Below are 23,455 nucleotides of genomic sequence, written 5' to 3'. Positions count from 1 at the left end.
AGGCCTTGGCTGGGAAGAGAAAGGATAAGTTGAAGCTTGGCCATATGGTTCTCCTCCTTTCCACCATTTCTGTGAGGCAGGGCTTAGCCTTGGCTGAAGATGGTGCCAAACAGCTGATGCTTCATCTTGCTCACAAAGACGAAGATCAGGAGGAGAATTCTTCCCTGGGTTCCCCTCTGAAGATGCCCAAGCCACCTCCCAAACATGAGCTCCTGGCTGGCCGTGTCTGTCCCTAACAGTTATGGGGACTCCACAGCCTACAGCTGGAGGTTAACAGTTTTAATATAGAGTAAGTTAGGGCATAAACCCAGCTCTGACTTGCATGCAAGGTGAAAATTGGTGATTTGTTCCTGGGTCATTGATGTTCCTCTGGCATAGATTAACCACATGAGGTTTTTTTTTATTTTTTGGTATGTTTATCTATCACCTTCTTCAAGAGTTCATTTGGCAGAGATTGTAAGACCACAATACAAAACCAACAACAAGACTTTGCACCTATCTGCCTTTTTATAAGTCCTTCTGGAGATTTTTCTTACCTTTCAGAAATGACCTAAAAAGGACAAGGATGGAGATCCCTACAGCAATCCTATTTCATGAATAAACTGCATGAACCCTTTTCCCAACACGGTGAATCAGCAACATCTGATGCCTGTAAACTCAGATTTCAAAGCTCTGTCCAAATGTGGACATCACAGAACCAAGAGGAACCTTGGAAGAACAATCACTGCTGTGACAACTTCCTGAGTGGGAAAGCACCTATTTAAACACACACACTTTCATCATCTCTAAATCAAGCACCGCATGACCCGCCACAAGCTTATATAACTATGTCATGAACTGCCCTGTTTGTGTGAAACCAAAGTAAACTGTGTTTATTACTACAGAGATACCTCTGAAGGGCAGAGCAAAGGCCAGGCAAAGGTGAAATGAGATACAAATGCTGCTGTGTTGGATGATGACTCTCAGAATGTATCTCTTATCACCATGTGGACTAAGATTCACTTATCAGTCAACCCAGAGTCAACTCAGAGTCACAGGAGTTCGATGTGCTAGAGATTTAGAACACTCAGATATTTGCACCCAAGCAACTCCCTGTGGAAGATGGCAGCTTGCCAATAGGAAGGAAGCCCTGCAGATGCTGCAGCACACATCTATACACACCACACAGCCTCAATGCCCTACCATCATGGCCACTAACCAACCCCATCCCAACAGCCCAGTTTTCTCCACCATTCTAAACTTCTCTTAGCAGGTCCATATGTCACTTTTCTGCACCATCCTTACAGGAGTTTGTTACAAAATTTGTCTCTTCCCTTTGCTTTTGGCTCTTTGCCAGCTGCTGCAGAAGAGGGGGTGCTAGTTTTGTTCATGAGTGGTCTTCTGGAAATGGTGGGATTCAGCTGCTTGCAGTCGTGGAACAACAATATTTCTCCTACAAAGTACCTGGCCACAAGCCAGCAGAGAAGGTAGATCTCTAAAACCTTTACAAGGGGCATCTTCCTACCCTTGTTAGAAGCTGCTTCTGACCCACCACAGAGCTTGCTCTTCACAACACAGAAAGATTTTAAAACTAAAATTTTAAACTCTGGCAAAGTTAATTCAGCTGCCAAAAAAGATCTTGTCACATAATATACAAAAAACCTTTTCACTCCTCTTTCCCTTTTGCAAACCAACTCTGACACCTGCTTTGGGATTTACCTTTTCATGGTAACTTGAGTTTATTTAATTTTGGTGAGGGAGCCCAGGAGCATTAGGCAGGAAGAAGTCAGTTGTTACGAGTAGAACAGAAAAAGTGGCTGAGGTGTTTGTCAACATATGTACTAAAGAATTTGAACCTCAGACAGTACAACCAGTACAACAGTTTCTCTACCACACAAATTGTGTTGTTCAGCTGAGCATACTTTGCTACCTATGCTTTCTCCTCCTCCTCCTCCTCCTCTTCGACGACACAAGGACAGCCCATAAATCATATGACTGCACGCAGAAGATTTCACACTGCAAACCACTCCTTTTTCTCACAGACCTGGGACAAGCACATCAAGAGAACGCAAAGCCAACCAGAGAAGAGCCAAAATGAACCTTCTTCCCTCCCTCTCTCTGGAGACATGGGCCCTTGTGCTTCTTTTCATAGCCCTTGTGGTAGTGTGAGTAAAAATATTCTTTACTGTTTTTTCTTTTTTCTTTTTTTTTGCTTGTGCCATTTTCCTGTTCTTGCTGCTGCTTGTTTTCCTGCAACTAGTCTGCTGAAGAGCAAACAGGTAGGTGTGGTTTCCATATTTTCAGCCTCCAGTGAAACTCTGGGAAGTAGCAGAGGAGTCAGTACAGACACATGGTCTTGCTCTGAGGTTTGGAGGGTTCTCATTGCTCTGTTAACAACCTTGCTGCTAAGCATCAGAGCAATAATCAGATAACTCTGGTGCCAGGCACTGGGTACCACCAGGCTGCTGGCTTCAGTGAGGATCATGATCCTTTAGGCTGATTGCCACAGAAACACAGTGGAAGGAAGGCTGTGACCTCCTGACTGAGGTTGCCTTATGGAGTAGATGACCCTAATGCCTGACCTGCAAAGGTGGAGAGCAGCAAAAAGACACCAGAAAAAGAGCATTCATAGGATCAGTTCTTACTCCTTCTAAGGTGCCCAGGTAAGATGCTTCATGCACAGGCAGGTGGACCAAGAGGGATACTTTGCAGAAGCTAGATGTGCAATGCACCTGGAGGGACAGCATCCTCTGCCTGTCCCCACAGCCCAACCTTACTGGAGGAAGAAAGAAAGTCCAGAGCAAGGTCATCTCCCTGCTCATGGCTTTTCAGACAAACTCCAGCAGGCGGGAGGATACCCTGCTGCTTCAGAGAAGCCATGCTAGTGAGAAAGGCATCATGCTTTGCTGATGCCTTTCTGAGCTGTAGCATAGCAGGGCTGGCTGAAAACCTCCTTCTGCTGGGACATACAGCATCTCTGCTGGCAGCCCTTGCCAACAAGGCCAGGCTGACAAACTTTGTAGTGTTGACAAGCCCTTAGGCAGAGACAGCATGTTGCTAGCCATAAACCTTAACGATTAATGTGGTGCACACGAGCACAATCCATTTGTCTGCCCTGGCACTGCTCCAACTGCAGCAGCTCAGGAAGCTCTGAACTTTTAGCCCTGTTTTTCAAATCCTTTCCTATGATTGGGATCACTCAAAAAAAAAAAAAAAAAAAGGCTTGTTTAGGACATAGTCTTAAAAAAAAAATACAACAAACAATCCTAAAAAACTCCAAAATCTCCACCTCATTATTGACCCAAGCCTTCATATTTCAATAACTCTCTGGCCACCTAAGATTGCTGATCTCCAGACTCCCACCTTCTGCAGCCACTTGCAATTTTGTTGTGACAAAAGGGATGAAGTCTGGCTATCTGGGCTCTGCTTTCTGAGCTACCATAGAAATTTCACTGCCCATTAGCACAGGGAAGTTGTTCAGATGCTTCTTGTCTGTCTGGGGCAATGCTGTGCCAATTCACACATGAAGGAATATCTGATATTTCTGGTTCACATCCATGGTAAGAAGCAGTAATGATTATTCTCTGGCTTCACACTGAATGGTCCTTCTCAGCCTGCAAAAACCATGTCACGTTTCAGTTGTAAGAGCATTAGACTGCATTTTCCTGGCCATATTTCAAATGGATTAAGCCTAGCCTACATTCCCATAGTGTTCCTAGGCTTTGTAGCCAGACCAGCCTGGCATTTCCTGGTCTTCCTGCAGCCCTGGCTGCCCATAAAGATTACAAACGTGGATCCACAACCATTTTGTTCCTAGTACTGAATTAACTTTTGACAGAGAAGGTTAAACATTGACAAACTGAGCTCTGTGAAACCTTTCTGCACCTGCGAACACCTTGTTCCCTGGCTTTTTGCCTGCTTGGTTTGGACCATAAAATGAAGTTCACTTTTGTGCTCTGGCAGAACCTGTGCTGGGGAAATGGATCTCATCTGTGTCCCCCCCCCCCCAGATTTAGGGAAATATTACTTAATTGCAAGGAAATCCTTTCCTTGGGTCTCAGTCTGGAGTCTGGCATTTTCAGGGAAGCATCCCGGAGATGCTGGCTGAGTGGCTGCTGACACAGGGCCCAAAGGGGATCTCTGATAGCATGCCCCTGCCAAACCTGTGCAGTTTTACATCCCTTCTGCAATGAACTGCTCACTTGGGAAGCTGCAGATACTAACTAAAAACAAATATTTTGAGGAGCTCTTTCAACACAGTCAAAGCCAAGCTTCAAAGGGCTGCAGCCCAGGCCCTTGTTGAGAAAGAGAAGGCCCTGAGGTAGCAGTAGTAACTTTACAGCTGCCAAAAAGGGTGCTTCAGAGGAAAGAAATCTGCAAAGCTGTCAATAAAATCTAAAAGAGAAAACCATCAAGACAAGACTTCCTGATGCACCACTGAGCTAATGCTGGGCTAAGAGGAGGGAGAACAATAAATGAAATTAAAGTGCAGCTTGACAAAAGCCCTGTTTGGGACATCACTTCTGGCACTGCTTTGATTTCTGTTCAATAAAAACATGCAAGCTTGGTGTTCCTTCTTCCAGTTCCCTTTTCTGCCTCTCCTTTGGTTGGCAATGAGTTCTTCTTTTGACTTTTGCTAAAGGCTTTAAGGTCCTGTTTCCACCAGAGTACCTATGCCTTCAGGAGACAGCTGCTTCTGCATCAAAGTGATGCTTCTGAAGCTCTGTGTGGCAGCAGTGAGCCTTACCATGTTTACTAAGTAGTTTTTACAGGGCAATTTTCTTTTGGGCCACTGTGTTTTTCCAGCTCTTGGATCAGCCTCCTCTTAGAGCCAAAGGGACCTTGCTACAGTCTTGAGCAGCAGGTTTAGGAGAGCTCACAGCCCCAGTGCCACAGTGATACTGCATTCAGTTGTCTTTTCTGCCCCCACAGATATGGCACCTGGCCTTTTGGCTTGTTCAAGAAGCTGGGCATTCCTGGGCCCACACCTCTGCCTTTCTTTGGGACATGCCTGGAATATCGCCACGTAAGTGAGTGAAGCCCTCCTAGCTCCAGAAACACAGGGCCTTTGCTCAGGCAGCTGCAGCTGAACAGGTACATGGTGGTGATAACGTGCTGAGAAGTTATCTCCAAGTGCCAAGCTTCACTCCAAGAAACAGCCTGGGCAAAAGCCACATGGGATAAGGGCTCAGTAAACACAGACCACAGGGCTTGCTAGATGTCATGGGGCATCGCCAGACCAGTACTCACAGGTGGTTGATTGTCAGCTGTCCTTGGACAGCATCCAGGCAAACAGCTCATTCACCAGCATGATGTGTATTGATGTTGTCTATGATGTTTTGGAGAGGAGGAAAACTCAGGAAGCAGCCCTGACTGTCAGTTTACAGATATTCCTCACGATCCACCGTCTCCAACATCCTCCCCTCTGAGATAATTTTTGAATTGCTTTCCACAGGGCTTCTTGGACTTTGACAAAAAATGTTTTGAGAAATATGGGAAAGTCTGGGGGTAAGTATGAACCATTGATCTTTTCTTAAGTATATAATCCATACAAAGAGGGAGCAAAATATCATTAGGAAAGCTCCCTTTCCCTCTACCCGCAGCCCTAAGGGTCCCAGCATGAATACAGCAACAGGGTGCTCATGATGCTTTACACTAAAGCCTGATGATTGCCCCTGTCATGCTATATGACAACTGTTTGACCTATCCTACAAAAGCTATTTTAAAACTGATAACAAAAGGCCCTCACCTGCTCCTAACAAAATCAGCAGCAAAACTATTACTTACTTAAGGGAAAATCTGGAACTAGAAGCTCAGGTTCCTCTGGTTTACCAACAGCAGAGGAATGTGAGCAACTCCCAGTGCTGAGTGAAGAACCAGATCCAAAGTCCACCAGCTTCCTTGTTTCTGCTGATCCTTACATGCTGTGGTGTAGCTGTCACTGATCTGCTCTGGGTATCTCCTATGGCTTTTATCACTGCTGTTAGAACTTGGGTTACAAACTTACATATCCTCTAGGATGCCTCCACCAGTCCCTATAGCAGCTTCAGAAGATGGAGAATGGAAGAAATATCCTTAACATAAATGGAGAAAGTGCACAAATCTGCTTAATCTACATCTGTTCCAAGCAAGCATTCAGAGCTGGCAGCTTAAAAAGACAAAAACAAGGACTGAGTTTCATCTCCAAGGATAGTTCAGTGCTGTCAGCCCAAGTCTCCAGACACTCAATTCAAGAGCCTGAAAGGGGTCGAACAAGTTTCCTTCTAATACAGTAATGTGTTTAAGTGTCTGGAAAAACACAGAGAGTCAGGGGAGAAAGTGAAGACACTTGCTTCATTTACTATCTGGTCCTTTGAGGAGCTGAGCCTTGCTCATTTCCCAGTGAATTTGGAAGGTGTTTAGCCCCCTTTATCATTTACAAAACCAGATGGGAGCAGGTCTGTGAGTCCTTTACTATCTCTGCTTTCCATGTTTCTGTACTTGGGCATCTACAGAAGAGCAGGGCTGGGGAGGGAGGAGCATTTGTTTAACATGTTTTGTTTCACGTGCATCAGCCAGCCAAGCCTTTCTCTTCAACTACCTGGGGGTGTTTACCTGTCTCCTCTCCTCCCCCCTCCAGGATTTATGATGGCAGGCAGCCTGTGTTGGGTGTCATGGACCCTCAAATCATTAAATCTGTGCTGGTTAAAGATTGCTACACCACCTTCACCAACAGGAGGGTAAGAGCAGAAGCATCGTGATGTACCACGGAGTCCAAAAAACAAAGACAAGGATGTAGCAGGGTTCCCGTAGGGGATGTCTGTGCTATAGGGACTACTGTAACTGGCCACTGTATGTCACTGTTCCCCTGCCTTACAGCCTGGGGACTGCAGACCCAGGCTGGCAGAGAAGCTGTCTGCCTGCCTGCACAAATTCTGCTTTCCCACCTATATATTTATTGGTGAGCTCGAGTCTGTGTGAGCATGCAGGAGCCTGGAAGAGTCCAGCTAGCACACATGCTGCCAGCTGGGCAGCACGGCTAGGTGGGGGCACAGACATATGTAGGGCTGTTTGGTTTGGTGGGCTATTTGTTCTGGGTATGGAAATGACATCTCACAGCTGTCTTACTGCAGGAAGGGGGATTATATATATGTATGTGTGTGTGTGCCTTGAGAGAGGCTGTTTTTAACTACTCAGTCTCCTGCCAGTAGCCCTGAAACAATCTGGGCAGGGACTTGCATGCACCATTCCCATCCTTGCATGCACCACTCCCATCCTTGCATGCATCACTCCCATCCTTGCAAGGAAGCTACTATCTTTTCTGGAATTAACACCTTGCCTTTCTCCCCCTCTAGCATATAGAGCTAGGAGGGGTGCTGAACAATGCTATCTCACTAGCTGAAGATGATCAATGGAAGAGGCTTCGTACTGTGCTCTCTCCAACCTTCACCAGTGGGAAACTCAAGGAGGTAAAAAAGCAAAGCAGGTACAAACTAAATCAGAAAGTCAGTAGACGGTGTTGTCAGGCTGAGATTGTCACAAGGGTCAGGTTTCTTAACTCAGATCCTAGCAACTAAACCAGCCTGTTTAATTTATGCCAATTTTAAAAGGAAAAAGGTTTGAAACAGAAGTTTAGCAGAAAGATCTTATCTGTAAATATTCATGAAACTCCCTGCAGCCTTCATAAGCCTGTCTTAAAGGAGTAAAATGTACTATACTTAAGTGACCATATCTGGTTTGTGTTACAGATGTTCCCTATAATGAAGCACTATGGGGAAGCTTTGGTGAAGAATGTTCAGAAGCAAGTGGAAAAGGACAGTGCTCTGCCTGTAAAGGAGTAAGTAGCTGCTAGGAGCAGCAGGCTGAGCTGCAAACCTTGTTAGCAAGTGGTGAGGTTCATTTGTTACTGGCAACACAGATGGATCTCTGGGTAAACCAGGCCCCTGAAACAAGGAATGGGGATAGCTGAAAGCCTGGCTGGAAGTTTGAAAAGGGAAAAATTAAGCTGGAATGTCAGTGAAATTTTCTAGAGGCAGAAACCCAGAGAGAAGTCTTTTCTTTCCATCTAACTCCCTGTAGAAAAGCTCTGGCTCAGCTTTGTGAATCCACAGCCCTAAGATAACCACAAACACACCAGGAAGACCCAGGTTTCCCTACATACAGTCTCTGTGCACCACCTTCCTGTATCACAGGACACTGGGGTTGCTGACCTCTCTGCCCACCCCAGCACTGTGGGATGCTCATCCACCACTTGCCCCACTGCTGGGGATGTTGGGGAGGGAGGGTGTGGTGTGGCCCCAGATGTGCCATCCCCACCTGTGCCTTTGATATGGGCTCTGAAACAAAAATCTGTGTATTTCACCTCCAATTTCAAAGCACAGCTGCAGAAGAGGCAGCTGCACACCAGGAGTCATACACTAGCAAAGCTCTCCCCTGCCAAGGAGAGAGCTAAAACAATTTGTAATATTGTAGGGCTGTGCAGAGACCATTTTCATGGCATGTTCGAAGCAAGGTGTGTTACCACCTCTTTCCAAGAAGCTAACGTGTTCAAGAGCCACATGCTGTCCTTGCTCTAACCTGTTCACACAGCCACATGCTGTTCCAAAATCCTCAGGAAAGCTGTCTGGTTTCAGAACCCACACAGGCTTGAAAACAAAGCTCTCTAAAATTCTACCCCTTTCACTATAGGTGCTTTTCAGTTACCATATACCAAATTTCTCTTCCAAAACCAGGGTAGGAGGGTGTTATGAGAATTTAAATTTGGATGTCACATAGGCCTTAGAAAAAAATATATTCACTTGGTCCATACTTTCAAGCACAGTCTGTATCTTCCATCTTTCCTCAGCATCTTTGGAACCTACAGCATGGACGTTGTCACCAGCACTTCATTCGGTGTGAACCTTGACTCCATGAACAACCCCAAAGACCCCTTTGTCAGAGAGATGAAAAAACTGGTCAAGTTTGACTTTTTTGACCCACTCTTCATCATAGCAGGTGAGTGCCTTTGTTGTTGAAAACCTCACTCAGGTTATGACAAAAATCAGCCAGGTTGGAAGAGACCTCCAAGATCACCAAGACCACCCTATCACCCAACCCTATCTAATCAATCAGACCATGGCACTAAGTGCCTCATCCAGGCTCTTCTTAAACAGCTCCAGGGATGTCAACCCCCCCACCTCCCTGGGCAGCCCATTCCAAATGGCAATCTCTCTTTATGTGAAGAACTTCTTTCTAAGATCAAGCCTAAACTTCCCCCTGCTCAGCTTGAGAGTGTATCCTCTTGTTCTGTTGCAGGCTGCCAGGGAGAAGAGACCAACCTCCACCTGGCTACAGGTTCCCTTCAGGTAGTTGTAGACAGCAATGAGGTCTCCCCTGAGCCTCCTCTCTTCTCGAGGCTAATCACCCCCAGCTCCCTTAGCTGCTCCTCATAGGGCTTGTGCTCCAGACCCCTCCCCAGCTTTGTTGCTCTTCTCTGGACACATTCCAGCATCTCAACATCTTTCTTGACTTGAGGAGCCCAGAACTGGACACAGTACTCAAGGTGTGGCCTAACCAGCACTGAGTACAGGCGCAGAATGTCTTCCCTCCTCCTGCTGGCCACACTATTGCTGATACAGGCCAGGATGCCATTGGCCTTCTTGGCCACCTGGGCACACTGTACTATTGCAGTGTGGCTTTAGGAAGCATTGGACTGGTGCATCCTATAGAATAACCAGCCAATTGTTACCCAAATAATTCCACTAGCTAGGATGGAAGTCCTAATGGCTCATCTCATGCTTTCCTCATTGTTACCTTCACGCTGAAACTCTTGGAAGGAGATGGGTAATAACTTCTTCCACCTTTGGCATCCACAATGCGAGAAATGGATGAACATCCAAGCCAATATCCAAACAAGTGACAAAAATGATTTATGGGTTGAAAAGCAAGTTCAGCCATGAGGCTTGAAGAGAATGGTGCTATCTGAAATTATTTTTCAGAGCTGAGTGTGGACTGTAATTAGATGAAATTTCCTAGCAGTGCAATAGTTCAGCAGTGAAATCACTTGCAGCCTTTAACCAAGGTTGAAAACATGGGCAAAGGTTGTGATCTGCTCACAGAGGTGTAGGTTTTGTGGATCCATACAGGAGCTCAAGATCCAGCCTCTGTGATGAAGGAAATGCTCTGAAGAGGACTTGGAAAATGTTTGTATGAGCACAGCATGGTAGTGAATAGGTCAGCCTGAGAAAAAAAGAATTCAGAATCTGCAATATTTCTCTTCTGAGCCACAATGCACTGAAGTAACCTGTCCTTCTAGACAGAGAAGATGGCATAGGCTTTGGTCATCTCTTAAAGCAATGGTTATAGCCAGCTCAGTTTTGCCCATTTGAGAGAAACTTGGGAGGGGATTGCATCAAGAAAAACTATCCCAAAGGAAGGAGAAAGAGGAGGAAAGGACAAAATCCAATCTTTTGCCAGGTAAAGAAAGCAAGAAAAGAAATAAGTTCTCAGTAGCATCATCACTTCCTCAGTAGCATTGATAGCTATCTTATGAGGTGGGGCTTGTTTACACTGTGTGATTTTATTCTCTATTTGTTCTTCAGCTATGTTCCCATTCCTTGTTCCTCTTATGGCTAAGATGAATCTGAGCTTCTTCCCCAGTAGTGCTGTAGATTTCTTCATGAGATCCATTGCCAAAATTAAGAAGGAACGTGAACAGGAGCCCCACAAGGTAAACAAGCATGAATTTGCTAGCAATTCTGGAAGAAAGTACACCCAAGGGAAACATAATTAGGGTGATGATATCAAAAGTGAAGTCAATGTACAATGACTCAACAGAGCCTTGAATCCACTTAAGTGTAAATACTCTCAGAAAAGCCTCACCTGTCTAGTCCTGGACAAGGAGCAAGTAGACTTTGTACATTTACAATCTGAAGCTAAATTCAGATGAAGGCTTAGTAGGATTGGACTAAGCTTGGGTCTACAGAACTTGTAATAAATCAGAAGTAAGAGACTCTGAAGATTAGGCAGAGGACTAGGGAGCAAATAACAAGATCAGCACAAAAGCAGCGATCCCACTTTTCAGGGTTATTCCTTTCCTTCTCACTTGTCAAAAATTGAATCTGCTTCCCAGAAAAAATTCTCCCATTTAGAGTTTGGATCCCTTGGAATTAATCCCAGAGACTGCTTTCCCACCAAATGGATCAAAAAAGACAGTTTTCAAAACAAAAAGAAAGTGTTTTGTTTTTCAATAGGGAAGTCATCTGCATTTTGGGGAAGCTTTCAGTTTAAAAATCATGCTTAGGTTATGAAATCTGCTTACCTGAGCCCTCCAGGGGACTCATCACCAAAAACTCTCCTGCTTTTCTTCTTAGGGCAGAGTAGATTTTCTGCAGCTGATGATCGAATCCCAGAAGGGGAGCAGTGATGCAAGTCACTCACATAAAGGTAACAGCTTCCAAGTACTCATCGTGGGAACAAGGGGTGTGGGACTGAGGAGAATATGGGGAGCTGTTTCCCACAGAAAGGCTCAATGGGTCACCACCTTCTCCACTGACCAGCTTCATGCAGAAGTCTTTGTCCCTTGTTGCCAGCACCAGGGTTAAGGGGAATGCCAGGGAGAAGGACAGCCATGTCAACCATTTATAGCCAGGAATCATCTGGCCCCTCTATCAAGTGCCTTCTTCCATACAGTTAGCAGAGAAGCTACCAATGTGTTATCAGAAGACAACCACAAGCCCACCTGAAACCCACACATTGCTACCTGCTTGTTGCTAAGAACATCAGCCAACACTGGTTTTGCTCATCTCCCTGTGTCCTCTCTCCTCACAGCCCTGACTGACACAGAGGTCTTGGCACAGGCATTCATCTTTATCTTTGCTGGGTATGAGCCCACCAGCAACATACTTGGTTACCTGGCCTATGAACTGGCCCTGCATCCTGACGTGCAGCAAAAAGTGCTGGAGGAGATCGACACAGTTTTACCCAACAAGGTAAAGGGACATGGAGTGATGGTGAAGACTTCTGACCCTGCAGTTTAAGCAGCTAGACAGGCTCTCTAACTCTTCTTAAAGTAGTGAAAGGAAACTCCGCAGAGGATTGGATAGAACTACAGACTATTAGTGGAAGTCTAAATGGAAGTGCAATTCATAAACTCCATGACACAGTGTAAAGCATACAAAGTACACAAAAGCCATAGACTGGGCTTAACAAAGAAGTCCATTGAGCCAAGGTTTTCCCCAACCTCCACCAACCAGGCCAAAAATCCAGGTCTCAAATGCCCTGCCCCATGGCTCTCTGCAACCCCCCCATTACTGAACCCACACGACTCAGCTAAAATTCATCTTGCCAGCTCCAGGCCTCACTCCCCCACAACCACAAATCTAAGGGGAGCAGCACCAGAAAGGATAGAGAGGGAGGAAAAGGGGATTGACAGCATGTGGTGTTCCCTTACAGAGGCTAGATGCAGGCATTCTGGGAATGAAATAACAGAATTTCCTGTGTCCACAAACTGCTCAGGACTCTCTGGCCTTCAACTTTATGTTCTTATTTAAGGGCACCCATACCAAACCATGAGAGCTGTCCTCCTTGTTCAGGGAAGACAATGAGAAATCCTTAGATCCTAAACACCTTCCCCCTGGGATTTCCCAAAAGCTCCAAGAGACGTACACCGAGACATCTCAGCCTTGCAATGATTTGACAGCTGAAACCTTCCAGGCCACCCCACTGCACAGACCCCTTTGACATATTCTGCATTCATGCACAAGTGGAAGTGGATTTCCAGGCATTTCCATCACTTGGGAGTGGAAAATGAAACAGAATGCTCCATTTCTACCTTGGAGCTTGTTCCTCTGAGTCATAACTGGGGAATAGGGGTTGGAGACACTCAGGTCACAGCAGTCATTTTAGGACAATCCAATCCCCCTGCCAGCATACCTGATCACCATTCTCCTGTTGCGCTGCAGGCTCCTCTGACATATGAGGCAGCGATGCAGACGGAGTATCTTGACATGGCATTGAACGAAACCCTTCGGCTCTATCCCGTCGGAGGACGGCTTGAGAGAAACTGCAAGAAAGATGTAGAAATAAATGGAGTGACCATTCCCAAAGGAACAGTTGTTATGATCCCACCTTTCATCCTGCACCGTGACCCTGAGTTCTGGCCAAACCCAGAGGAGTTCAGACCAGAAAGGTACACAAAAGCATAGTGAAAGGCAAGAAATATCATGCTGCTGCTTTTTTTCCCCTCACATAGTAATTAAGTATGAATCTCTGATTAGCTTCCTAATGGTGTACTTCCTATCTTTTTACAAACAATATCCGTGGGAAATTGCAGGCTCTTGGGGATGTCATGTAAGAAGAAAATGAGCCTTGCACTTAGAGCTTCAAACATAATCTGATGGGCAGGACAACACTGATACCTCCCAGTGTCTTGCACCATTTTTTAGGCTTGCTGACAGAGGCTAGGTGGTGAGCTTCTTTAACTGCCATCCTTCTGTGTAATCTTCACTGTTCAACCTGTTCCTTTCATGCAGGCTGTGCTGCCAAATATACCACAGTTAATCCTCCCAGAGTTGTCTTCCCTGTTCTCAAGGAATGGATAACCTTTCCCTAGTTGATTACTTCTATAACTGGTTTCATAGACTGGTTTGGGTTGTAAGAGACCTCTAGAGGTCATCTAGTCCAAACCCTGCAGCAAGCAGAGACAACCCCCAACTAGATCGGGTTGCTCAGACCCCCAGCAAGCTTTACCTTGAATGTCTCCAGGGAAGGGACCTCTATCACCTGCCTGGGCAACCTGCTCCAGTGTTCCACCTCCATCCTCATAGCAAAGAGCTAATTTCTGTTGCTTGACCTAAATCTACCCTTCTCTGGTTTTAAACCATTGTCCCTTGTCCTATTGCTACATGCCCTTGTAAACAGGCAAACCCTTATAAACCACTCTACCTACCTCACATTCCCAGCAAGACTGAACCAAAACAACTCCTATTTTCTCTCTCTCTCCAAATACAACAGATAAGAAATGTCAGTCACTTTGGGAAAGCCTAGTCTGGACAGGCAGAATTAAAAGAAAACACCCAAGTAGTACCCCATCCCATCCTGGACAATGGCTCAGACAGAGTCCTTTGTTGCTTGGATACCTTAGTGAAAAAAAAACAAAACAAAACACAAACAAAACCCAAACCAAAACAAACAACAAAACAAGATTCTGTAGGACACCAGCAAGAGATCTCTGGATAAGTAATACAGATGTGTAGCTTCTGTATTTTTTCCCTGCCTTCATTTCTTTTCCCCAACTGTATCATTATCCAGGTTCAGCAAGGAAAACAAAGAGAACATAGACCCATACACATTCCTGCCCTTTGGAGCTGGTCCTAGGAACTGCATTGGGATGCGTTTTGCTCTCCTGACTCTGAAAGTTGCCATCATTGCCCTATTGCAGCATTTCACCATTCAGACCTGCAAAGAAACTCAGGTGAGGAGCACATTGTGATTTGAAACTCACATGAGAAGAACCAAGTGCCTGATTTACACTTTCAGGAGGTCCACTTTCAGACACTATGGATCAAGTTTGTCCAAACTATGGCCAGGTTTCCTCCCTTTAATCTCTGCTTTCATAATTTATCTATGTCTAAGCATGTTTTTCCTCTTATTGTTGCAGATCCCACTCAAGATAAATTCAATGGGACTCTTAACTCCAGATAAACCAATTGTTCTGAGGTTTGTCCCCCGGTCCAACACCTCACGTGCAGAGGCATAAACCCAAGACGTGCCTGCAACATTCTGCAGCATCTATCAAGGGCTAACAAAGGGATCACACATTGCAGCAGATTTCTCCTACACGTCCAGGCACAGAAGAGCAGCTCTAGTTAATTCTGGAAGCAATTAGTACATATTTACTCATAAACATAGCTGTCAGAAATGTAACGTGGATCACTGGGCAGTGACAACACACAGCCCCCCTGAATTTTGATTGCAGAAAACAAGAAATAAATCCAAATGAGCAGCTGATCATCCACTTACTTCTAAGGGGACTTCTCCATCTGGAGGGAAGGAATTATTGCCTCATCCAAGGGGAACAAGGTGTGATGGCAATTCAAATCAGCAGACCTTGCTGGGTGGGGGTGGGTGACTTTCTTCTTGGTGTACTGATGCTTGAAATTTCATGTGTTCTAATTGAGATGACTGGTGTGAGACTACATCCTAGTTACCAAGTCTCTCTTGTGCCATGTGTTAATTAAACTGAAGTGTGTGCAAATACTGCCATTAAAAACGTTTGAGAGCTGCTCTGTGTTGTGTATAGTGGCTGATCACTTCCTATTTAAAAACCTGTATTCAGCCCCAACCCTTGAAATTATCCATGCTTTCCACTTAATTTAATGAATCTGATCTTTCATTTAGTGTGATCAAACCTTCCCATTTGTACAGTATTTTACAAACACTACAACTCCCACCTCTTACTTAGATTAAGAGGTTGCCTTCAGTTCATCACTGGCCAAGTCTTTTCCATGCTGGAGTGACAGAGGATGGATTGCAGACAGCAGCATGAGCAGCTTGCAGGAGATGGTGACAGCATTGTGGGAAGGCTCCTGTTCCTGGAGAAATTTTCTGGATACAACTTGTAGCTGAGCCTTGCCTCCAGAGCCATGGATGGGGTTTACACTCTGCCTGTGGTGGGATGTCATCCTGCTGTGAGCTGCTTTGCTCTTGAACTGTTCCAGAGCAGTCTATGGCTTGGAGCCTGTAGGCTGGTCTTGGATAATGCTTTCAATCAAGTACTTTTGCCATCCCTGACCATCAAAGCAGGGAATATCAAAAAGCAGATCTCCCAGATGTGAATTTCACATGTGGTTAACCCCTGCATATTGTGCTGGTCCTGACACCTACAAACCAAGAAGGAAGCCAGTAAAATGGGAAAGGTTTTTAGAAGAGCTGCAAATGTGCTCAGGCCACCCCTTAACTTTCTCCTGGTATCCTCCACTTCAAGGCAATATTTTCCAAATCATGGTCTGTAATTTTCTGCCATGGCCACATGCTCTTCTCTTCAGTCTAGCAGACAAAACCACTACAGGACCCAAATGCTACAACTCAACCCGGTACAAATGTATTCAAGAATTCATGTCCATTCTTTAACAGCAATGGCCATTAAGGAGTTTGGGAGTGATCAGCCATCAGTGCAGTGGATCCCTGATCATTGGAAATCCCCACATCAAAGCTGCCCATTTTTCAGCAAGATATAGCAATGCTCACCAGTCTCTAATTCAAGAGTAAGCAGCTTGTGCTGTCCCAAAAGGCAGATAAAACAATTGTAGTGCTCCCTTCTGATTCATCACCTGTGAAGAATAGCTTGGGTTTGGCTATGTACAAAGCAAGGCAGTCAGAAGTGCTGCCAATAAAGCACTTCCTTGGTTTAAACTGTTGCTCGTGAGTCTTACCAGGGGTTAAAAACCATCAGTGAAAGAGCTGGGCTTGTCTTACTGCTGTAAAGTTGGAGCAGTTGGAGAGAGTGCAATGTTCCTACATGGGCACACTAGCTAAAAATGCCTTTTCCCAGTAAAAAAATTAGTGCTAGGTAAAACCAAGTCCAGAATCAAGAAAGGGGAAAGGAAGGGGAGGCCGTCATGAAAACAGCAAGTCACTCTCATGCCAAACAGCTGCTTTGAAGTCAAGTCATTTTGGAAACTAATAGGGAAAAAAAAAAAACCCACACTAAAAAAACCTCCTTTGCATGGTGCTCAGAACCAGGAAGGGTTAATCCAGCTGTAGCCCAAGCCAGGCAGTGCCTGCCCAGCATGTGGCATCTCCGGGAATGAAGTCATTAGCCTAACCGTACAGATCATTCTTCCCAATGTGAAAAATGTGACTAATTCTCCAGCTTCAGCCAATTATGACCTGCCAGGACTATCATAACAGCCCATAAATAATGTGTAACAAAATCATGGTAATGAGTCTTCTAGAAGAAAATTAGATCCTCCGTGTCTTAACTCTATAAAATTACTTTGCTTATAAGGGCTGCCTCCGTCATTACCAGCACTTTCCATTGCATCCCTGGCCATCCCTTAGAAGGGAACGTGACCTGGCCAGGAGTCTGCTGGTCCTGGTAGGTGTGCCTTCAGCAGGTTTGGTTTCACTGGTTTGGCTGCCTCCCTTTTAAACCAGACATATCACCGCTTAACTCCATTTCCAAACGTTTTCTCTGATAAAGCATTTACTTTATGGAGACCTCGCTAATTCATAGAATACCAGGTTGGAAGGGATCTCAAGGATCATCCTTCAGGGTAGGAATACAGTTTTCATGAGATGGCCCAGCACCCTGAATTCCTTTCATTGGTTCAAGAGATCCTTGGGAGGTCTGGGACATCATGTTGTCCCAAGGTGGCTGGGTCTTTGTTTGAAGAAAGGGCTTTTAAACACAGTACAAGGGAGAAGTTCATTTTGGGGGTACTTCAGTTTCACTTCCTTCCCTAAGTCACCTCAAACTCTAAGTAAGAATCATAGAATCAGTCAGGGTTGGAAGGGACCACAAGGATCATCTAGTTCCAACCCCCCTGCCATGGGCAGGGACACCTCACACTAGATCAGGCTGGCCAGAGCCTCATCCAGCCTGGCCTTAAGCACCTCCAGGGATGGGACCTCAGCCACCTCCCAGGACAACCCATTCCAGGCTCTCACCACTCTCATGGTGAAGAACTTCTTCCTCACATCCAGTCTGAATCTCCCCACTTCCAGCTTTATTCCATTCCCCCTAGTCCTATCACTACATGATATCCTAAAAAAGTCCCTCCCCAGCTTTCTTGTAGCCCCCTTCAAATACTGGAAGGCCACAATAAGGTCTCTTGGAGTCTTCTCTTCTCCAGACTGAATAGCAATGGCACAGGAAATGCTTGAACCTCTGGATGGAGGGTCTCAGCTCAGACCACCAGCTGAGCCATGGGCAGGGACACCTCACACTACATCAGGTTGCTCAGAGCCACATCCAGCCTGCCCTTAAAAACCTCCAGGCTTCCACCACCTCCCTAGGCAGCCTGTTCCAGTGTCTCACCACCCTCATGGTGAAGAATTTCCTCCTAACATCCAATCTGAATCTACCCATTTCTAGTTTTGTTCCATTTCCCCTAGTCCTATCATTACCTGACACCCTAAAAACTCCCTCCCCAGCTTTCTTGTAGCCTCCTTCAGATACTGGAAGGCCACAATAAGGTCACCTCAGTGCCCTCTTTTCTCCAGACTGAACAGCCCCAACTCTTTCAGTCTGAAGAAGAAAAGAAAAAAAAATGAAGAAAAAGAAAATCAACATCACATCAACAGTAAGAAAAAACCAAAACAGAAACTAAACCAAACCAACACCCCCCCTCCCCAAATAAATATCTTTTCTCTCAGATTTCACAACAGTGTCTCATCAGAGGAGTCATTGTCTCATCCCCATGCAAGCGTAACAGGCTCACTCCCTGGTAAATCAGCATGGCTCAAGAAGACTTCTGTAAGTATACAGAAGTATATTCCCCTTAATACAGAAAGGCTTTCTGGGGAACTTCCCAAAGGAGATGGATACCCCCTGATATGAGAATGGTCATACTGTCAGTCCTGATGAAAGACAAAGGTGGTTATAAGTCGGGGAATTTGTTTTCTGCTCCTCAGTTAACTACAGCAGAATAACCATCAATGCTCCAGTAACTTGCCTAAGTGATGTAATACTTCCAGTTGATTGCAATGATCAAATGGATTTTATGAAAAGCAGGTTTTCTGCTTACAGCAGAGGAATATTTCATGTGCTTCACCAAGTCGGTTATTAGCTGTTGCAATACCAGGCTGAGCCCTGACAGAGAGAAGAATGGTCTGACTATTACCAAACTAAGTGTCCCTAAAGTATTGAAGTCTTTTGCTATTCCACTTTGCCTTTAAAGTGAAAAATGAAACATTTCCAGACATATTTCACCTGAAAGGAAGAATAAGCACTATTGCTCCTTTTACCTTACCCTCTACTGAGATGCAATTTCTCTATTGATACTCTGGCATCAGAAGCCTACAAGTCAGAAGATACACAAATGAAAGAGCCAGGATGCAGAATTGGCTTAGCATTCATGGTCCCCCCTCCTTCCTCTCTCCATCTCCCTTTAGAGATAACAAGCCAGCGTGGGGAATTGCCATGGTGTGACAGATAGCTTGGAAACATGGAAAACCTGTAGCTGAATGTATGCTCTGACATCACCTTTGTCTGCTGTAATGGAGAGAATTAGGCTTATTGAATTGCTCACCACACAGATATGGAATTTTGAAAACCCTTACTGTTGCACAAATGTTGACAGGTTATTTTATTTACTGCATCATTAAAGGTTAAAGAGACTCATTCTCCAGAGGATTCATTTTTTCAGCCCTTAATATCAATTAAAGCTAATTTCAGCTCTACCCTGATGATTAACATAAAAGATGGGAAAGCTCTAACTGAGCATTTCTGTTCATTACTTCAGTTCTCCTGTATTGCTGGAGCACTTCATAGGTACTGATGCAGCTTTATATCACCCATGACACAGTTAATTTTCCCCTTGGAGCCTTTTTTGTTACTGAACACTTGAAGATGCTGCAAAGATGCACAAAATTCCTTTGATGCTATGGATTAAAGTTTTATTTAACCAGTTCATGGGCTGTGACCAGCGATGTTCTCTGTGGGCTTTCCTACATGGCTGAGTACAAAGCCTAGATACAAATTTCTGCTGTTAGATGACCTACAGCCTCCCTATCATGCAAAGTATAAATGTTCTTGGATATATTTGTGCAGCCAAAGGTTCACAAATGGAGTGGGGAGAACAACAGAAATGTTAAAGGGAAAATTAAAAACTTTGCCTGCTACTTGTGAACTGAAGCCAGGCCAGTCCTGCTGGATGCATTCAGCCTTCTTTGATAGGCAAAATAATAGTTCCATCAACATATCAAGGAGTGCCCAGAAAGAAGAAGTTATAGTCCTTCCCCTGGATTTTCAGGGCTTTGTGCAGGCCACCTGAGACATCATAGAATAGTCTGGGTTAGAAATGACCTCTGAAGGGCATCTAGTCCAACCCCCTCTGCAGTAAGTAGGAGCATCCTCAACTAGATCAGGGTGCCCAGAGCCCTGTGGAGCCTCACTTGGAATATCTCCAACCACCTCACAGGATCACAGAAACATTCAGGTTGGAAAAGACCATCAGGATCACCAAGTCCAACCTGTTCCATAGGTGCCGTACTACAGCTTCTCCATCCTGGGGCTGTCCAGCTGGTTTTCCTCTGGAATTGTAGATAACATGGCTGGAAAACATCATTGGAAAATAGATCACACAGACCAACCACCAGCATGGTGAACAGAGCCTTGCTCTAACTTGCCCTGAGCTTGTCTAACCTTTTCAGAACTTGTCTACTTGTATCCTAATTTTAGTGTATTTATTGTTAACAAACACTAATCCAGGATTGATCTGTATCCAAAGGTCACAGCAAAAGCCAGAGGGAAAATGAGGAGTGATACAGATGCTCCTAAGAAGGTCAGCTGCTGCCACTCAGGCTGCTCTCTGGTGGTAACCACGCATCAATCAGTCCACCAGTAGCCTTAGCAACATCCATGGAAGCAAGCAGATGTCTGATGATCCCCATAATTATAACAGACTCCAGAAGGAATCAGCAGGATGTAGAAGTGGGAGACATGCATTTGCACAGTCCCTTTGCCAAGGAATGAAGTGTTTCCCATGCTGGCTGTTGTACACCCATGCCTCATCACATAGAGCTCTAGCCCAGGACTGCATGATGAGCTATGTACATCATCTCAGCCAGGTCACTGAAGCTACCATTCTTGTTTTCCCTCATCTTTCCAATACTACAGGAGGCTTTCTCCTTCTCCCTCCTGGATTTTCCCATTTAGCTCTCAATGACTGGAATTCGCTTGGCTGGGAGTAAATGAAACCGCTCTCCTAAGTGGAAGAGCTACCTAATAAAGTTTTAATGGAAGATATTAATTCTGTTCTTTACATTACATTAAAAGCCAGTCAGGAAATGAAAGCCCAGGAGGATTAGGCATGTTGGAAACACTCAGCAAGTTAGTCTGCAGGGAGCTCACAGTCTAAATGTTGCCCTAAGAAACAGAATGTGCAGCAAACACAGACAGCTTGTGCTGTAACAGCTCTAAGCAAATGTGTGGAGGTATATATATATACACACACACACATATGTGTGCACATAGACACACAGAGGGCAGAAGGATATCTATTTTGTCTTTGGTGTGATTCTTCAGTGCCTGCTCTGGTATCCATCTGAGAATTGTTTGGGGTGAGAAGCTTAGTGCCTAGCCCACGGCACAGGGCATTTATTTGCTCTACGCTACCAAGGGATACAACTGCTTGTCATCAGTGACATATAAATACTCCAAACACTATCATCTTCAGGGTTTTGGTCCGTTTGGACTCTTCACAAACTTGTAATCTGACCTTAAGAAATCATCCCATCCCCACTTCCTAGCTGTTACTTTCTTGCTGTGCTCAACTTCTGTGCAACAGCAGCAAGAGCAGCTACAGAAATCTGTTTGCAGCAGCAGCAGAATTGAGCAGTCCTCAGGCTCCCCATGGAGGGGCAGTGACATTCAAGGATGTATTAGGAAAGACAATTGAAATGGGTCAAAAGAGTGCTATAAACTTTTGAAATGTTGGCCTTGGAGTTTGAAAAGTTGACTTCTTAAGTCTTGGTTGACTGAGAGGGAGCACTTTTAAGTTATTGATGTTCAAGATGATTTTGAACCAAGTTAAAAGGAAGACTATGTTTTTTTCTGAGATGAAAAGCAGAGTTTTAAACTATCACCAACACTGAGAACTATAAAGTGCTAACACCTCAAAAACCTTCCTTTAGGTAAAGTACCCAGGTACTTTCCTGGGATCTGGGCTATGGCAGATCTCACCCTTATATATACCTGTCCCTAACTTGGATTGCTAACCTTGAAAAGATGGCTCAAGACATCCAGCCAGAACTTGGGTGCCAATGCTCTCCTCAGACAACACCAGGTTGAGTGAGAGTGTTGATCTGCTTGAGAGTAGTCACTACAGGGGAATCTGTGCAGGCTGGATCCATGAGCTGAGGACAATCATACAATTCAACAAGGTTCAACAAGGCCAAGTGCACTTGGCTCGTTGACAACAACCCCATGAAGACTACAGGCTCAGTAAAGAGTGGCTGCAACTTTGCCTGGTGGAGAAGGACCTGGAACAGCTGATTGACAGCTGGCTGAATAGGAGCCAGTGTGTGCTCAGGTAGCCAAGAAAGCCAACAGCATCCCAGCTTGGATCAGCAATAGTGTGATCAGCAGGACTTGGACAGTGATTGCCTCCCTGTACTCAGCACTGGTGAGGCCACACCTTGAATTCAGTTTTGCACTCCTCACACCAAGAAGGACATTGAGGGGCTGGAGCAGGTCCAGAGAAAGGCAACGGGTCTGGAGCACAAGTCTTCTGAGGAGCAGCTCCAAGTAACTGGAGTTGTATAGCCTGGAGAGACCTTTTGCCTCTCTACAACTCCCTGGAAGAAGATTGGAGCAAGGTGAGGTTTAGCCTCTTCTCCTAAGTAACAAATGATAGAACAAAAGGAAATGGCCATGATTTGTGCCAGGGGAGGTTTAGACTGGACAGTAGGAACAATTTTTTTTCCCCAGAAGGGTTGTTAAGCCCTGGAATAGGCTGCCCAGAGGGGTGGTGGTGGAGTCCCCATCCCTGGAGGTATTTGAAAGACCTGCAGATGTGATGCTGAGGGACTGTGGTTCAGTGGTGACCTGGCAGTGCTGGGTTAACACTTGGACTCAATGACCTTAAAGGTGCCTTTCAACCAAAATGATTCTGTGATTCTATAATCACCACCCCAAATCAAATATATTCAAAGGTTTCTTTAAGCTAGCAGAAAGCAAACTTCAAAATGCCAGAGTATAAATCTTCACAGGGACCCAGAAGGCCCTGAGGTGGAAGCAATGAAGTTACTGCAACAAGAACATAGTGCTCCAAAAGACAGAAATCTGCAACAGTGTCCAAGAAGAAGCCATCACAGGGAAGTGGTTAGACCCACTGCTGGACTGACCCAGCTCTAAGGACAGCAAGAACAATAAGAAATTAAAATGCATGGTCACAAACCCCAGTGCACAACAACTTCTGGCACTGCTTTGATTTGTTTATTATAAAGCCACATCAGCTTTGTGTTGGGTTTTGTGCCTTCTCTCTGCTTGCAGGCAGTAGCTCTAGAGAAGATCTTTGGCATTTTGCTAAGAGTTTCAGATATTGGTCTCCTTTGGAGCACCTGCTCCTAAGCAAGATGACAGAAGCTACCTCCAGGCCCCCTCCCTGAATATAAGCTGCAGCTGCACAGCTTATTTTTTGCCACTTTTACTCAATCATTGGATTTCCTTGGAGTTTAAACCTTGTTGCTTCTGCCCATCTCTGTAGTGGCTTCCAGGTAAACTCTGAGACCCAGCAGCTAGCCCCACTGGGAACACTGGGATGGGGAGAAGGGCAACAAAGCTGGTGAGGGA

The 23,455-nt window shown here is 45.2% G+C and overlaps 1 protein-coding gene across 1 annotated transcript; it reads left to right on the top strand.

Moving 5' to 3' along the window:
• The first annotated feature begins 2,073 nt into the window (after nucleotides 1-2,073).
• On the top strand, nucleotides 2,074-14,695 carry LOC128974268 (cytochrome P450 3A9-like). Its single transcript, XM_054390817.1, has 13 exons — nucleotides 2,074-2,144; nucleotides 4,912-5,005; nucleotides 5,435-5,487; nucleotides 6,599-6,698; nucleotides 7,314-7,427; nucleotides 7,707-7,795; nucleotides 8,804-8,952; nucleotides 10,539-10,666; nucleotides 11,310-11,382; nucleotides 11,767-11,927; nucleotides 12,900-13,126; nucleotides 14,248-14,410; nucleotides 14,597-14,695. Exons 1-13 carry the CDS (start codon nucleotides 2,074-2,076, stop codon nucleotides 14,693-14,695), a joined length of 1,521 nt encoding a protein of 506 aa, XP_054246792.1.
• The last annotated feature ends 8,760 nt before the right edge of the window (nucleotides 14,696-23,455 follow it).

This window comes from Indicator indicator, chromosome 22, assembly GCF_027791375.1.
Source record: "Indicator indicator isolate 239-I01 chromosome 22, UM_Iind_1.1, whole genome shotgun sequence".
NCBI classification, from domain to species: Eukaryota; Metazoa; Chordata; class Aves; order Piciformes; family Indicatoridae; genus Indicator; species Indicator indicator.
This window is presented reverse-complemented; position numbering and strand designations above follow the sequence as displayed.

Coding starts and splice junctions, on each gene's coding strand:
- LOC128974268 (XM_054390817.1), top strand. CDS start 2,074: ATGAACCTTCTTCCCTCCCTCTCTCTGGAGACATGGGCCCTTGTGCTT. Junction 7,428..7,706: donor CCAGTGGGAAACTCAAGGAG/GTAAAAAAGCAA, acceptor TTTGTGTTACAG/ATGTTCCCTATAATGAAGCA. Junction 11,928..12,899: donor ACACAGTTTTACCCAACAAG/GTAAAGGGACAT, acceptor GTTGCGCTGCAG/GCTCCTCTGACATATGAGGC.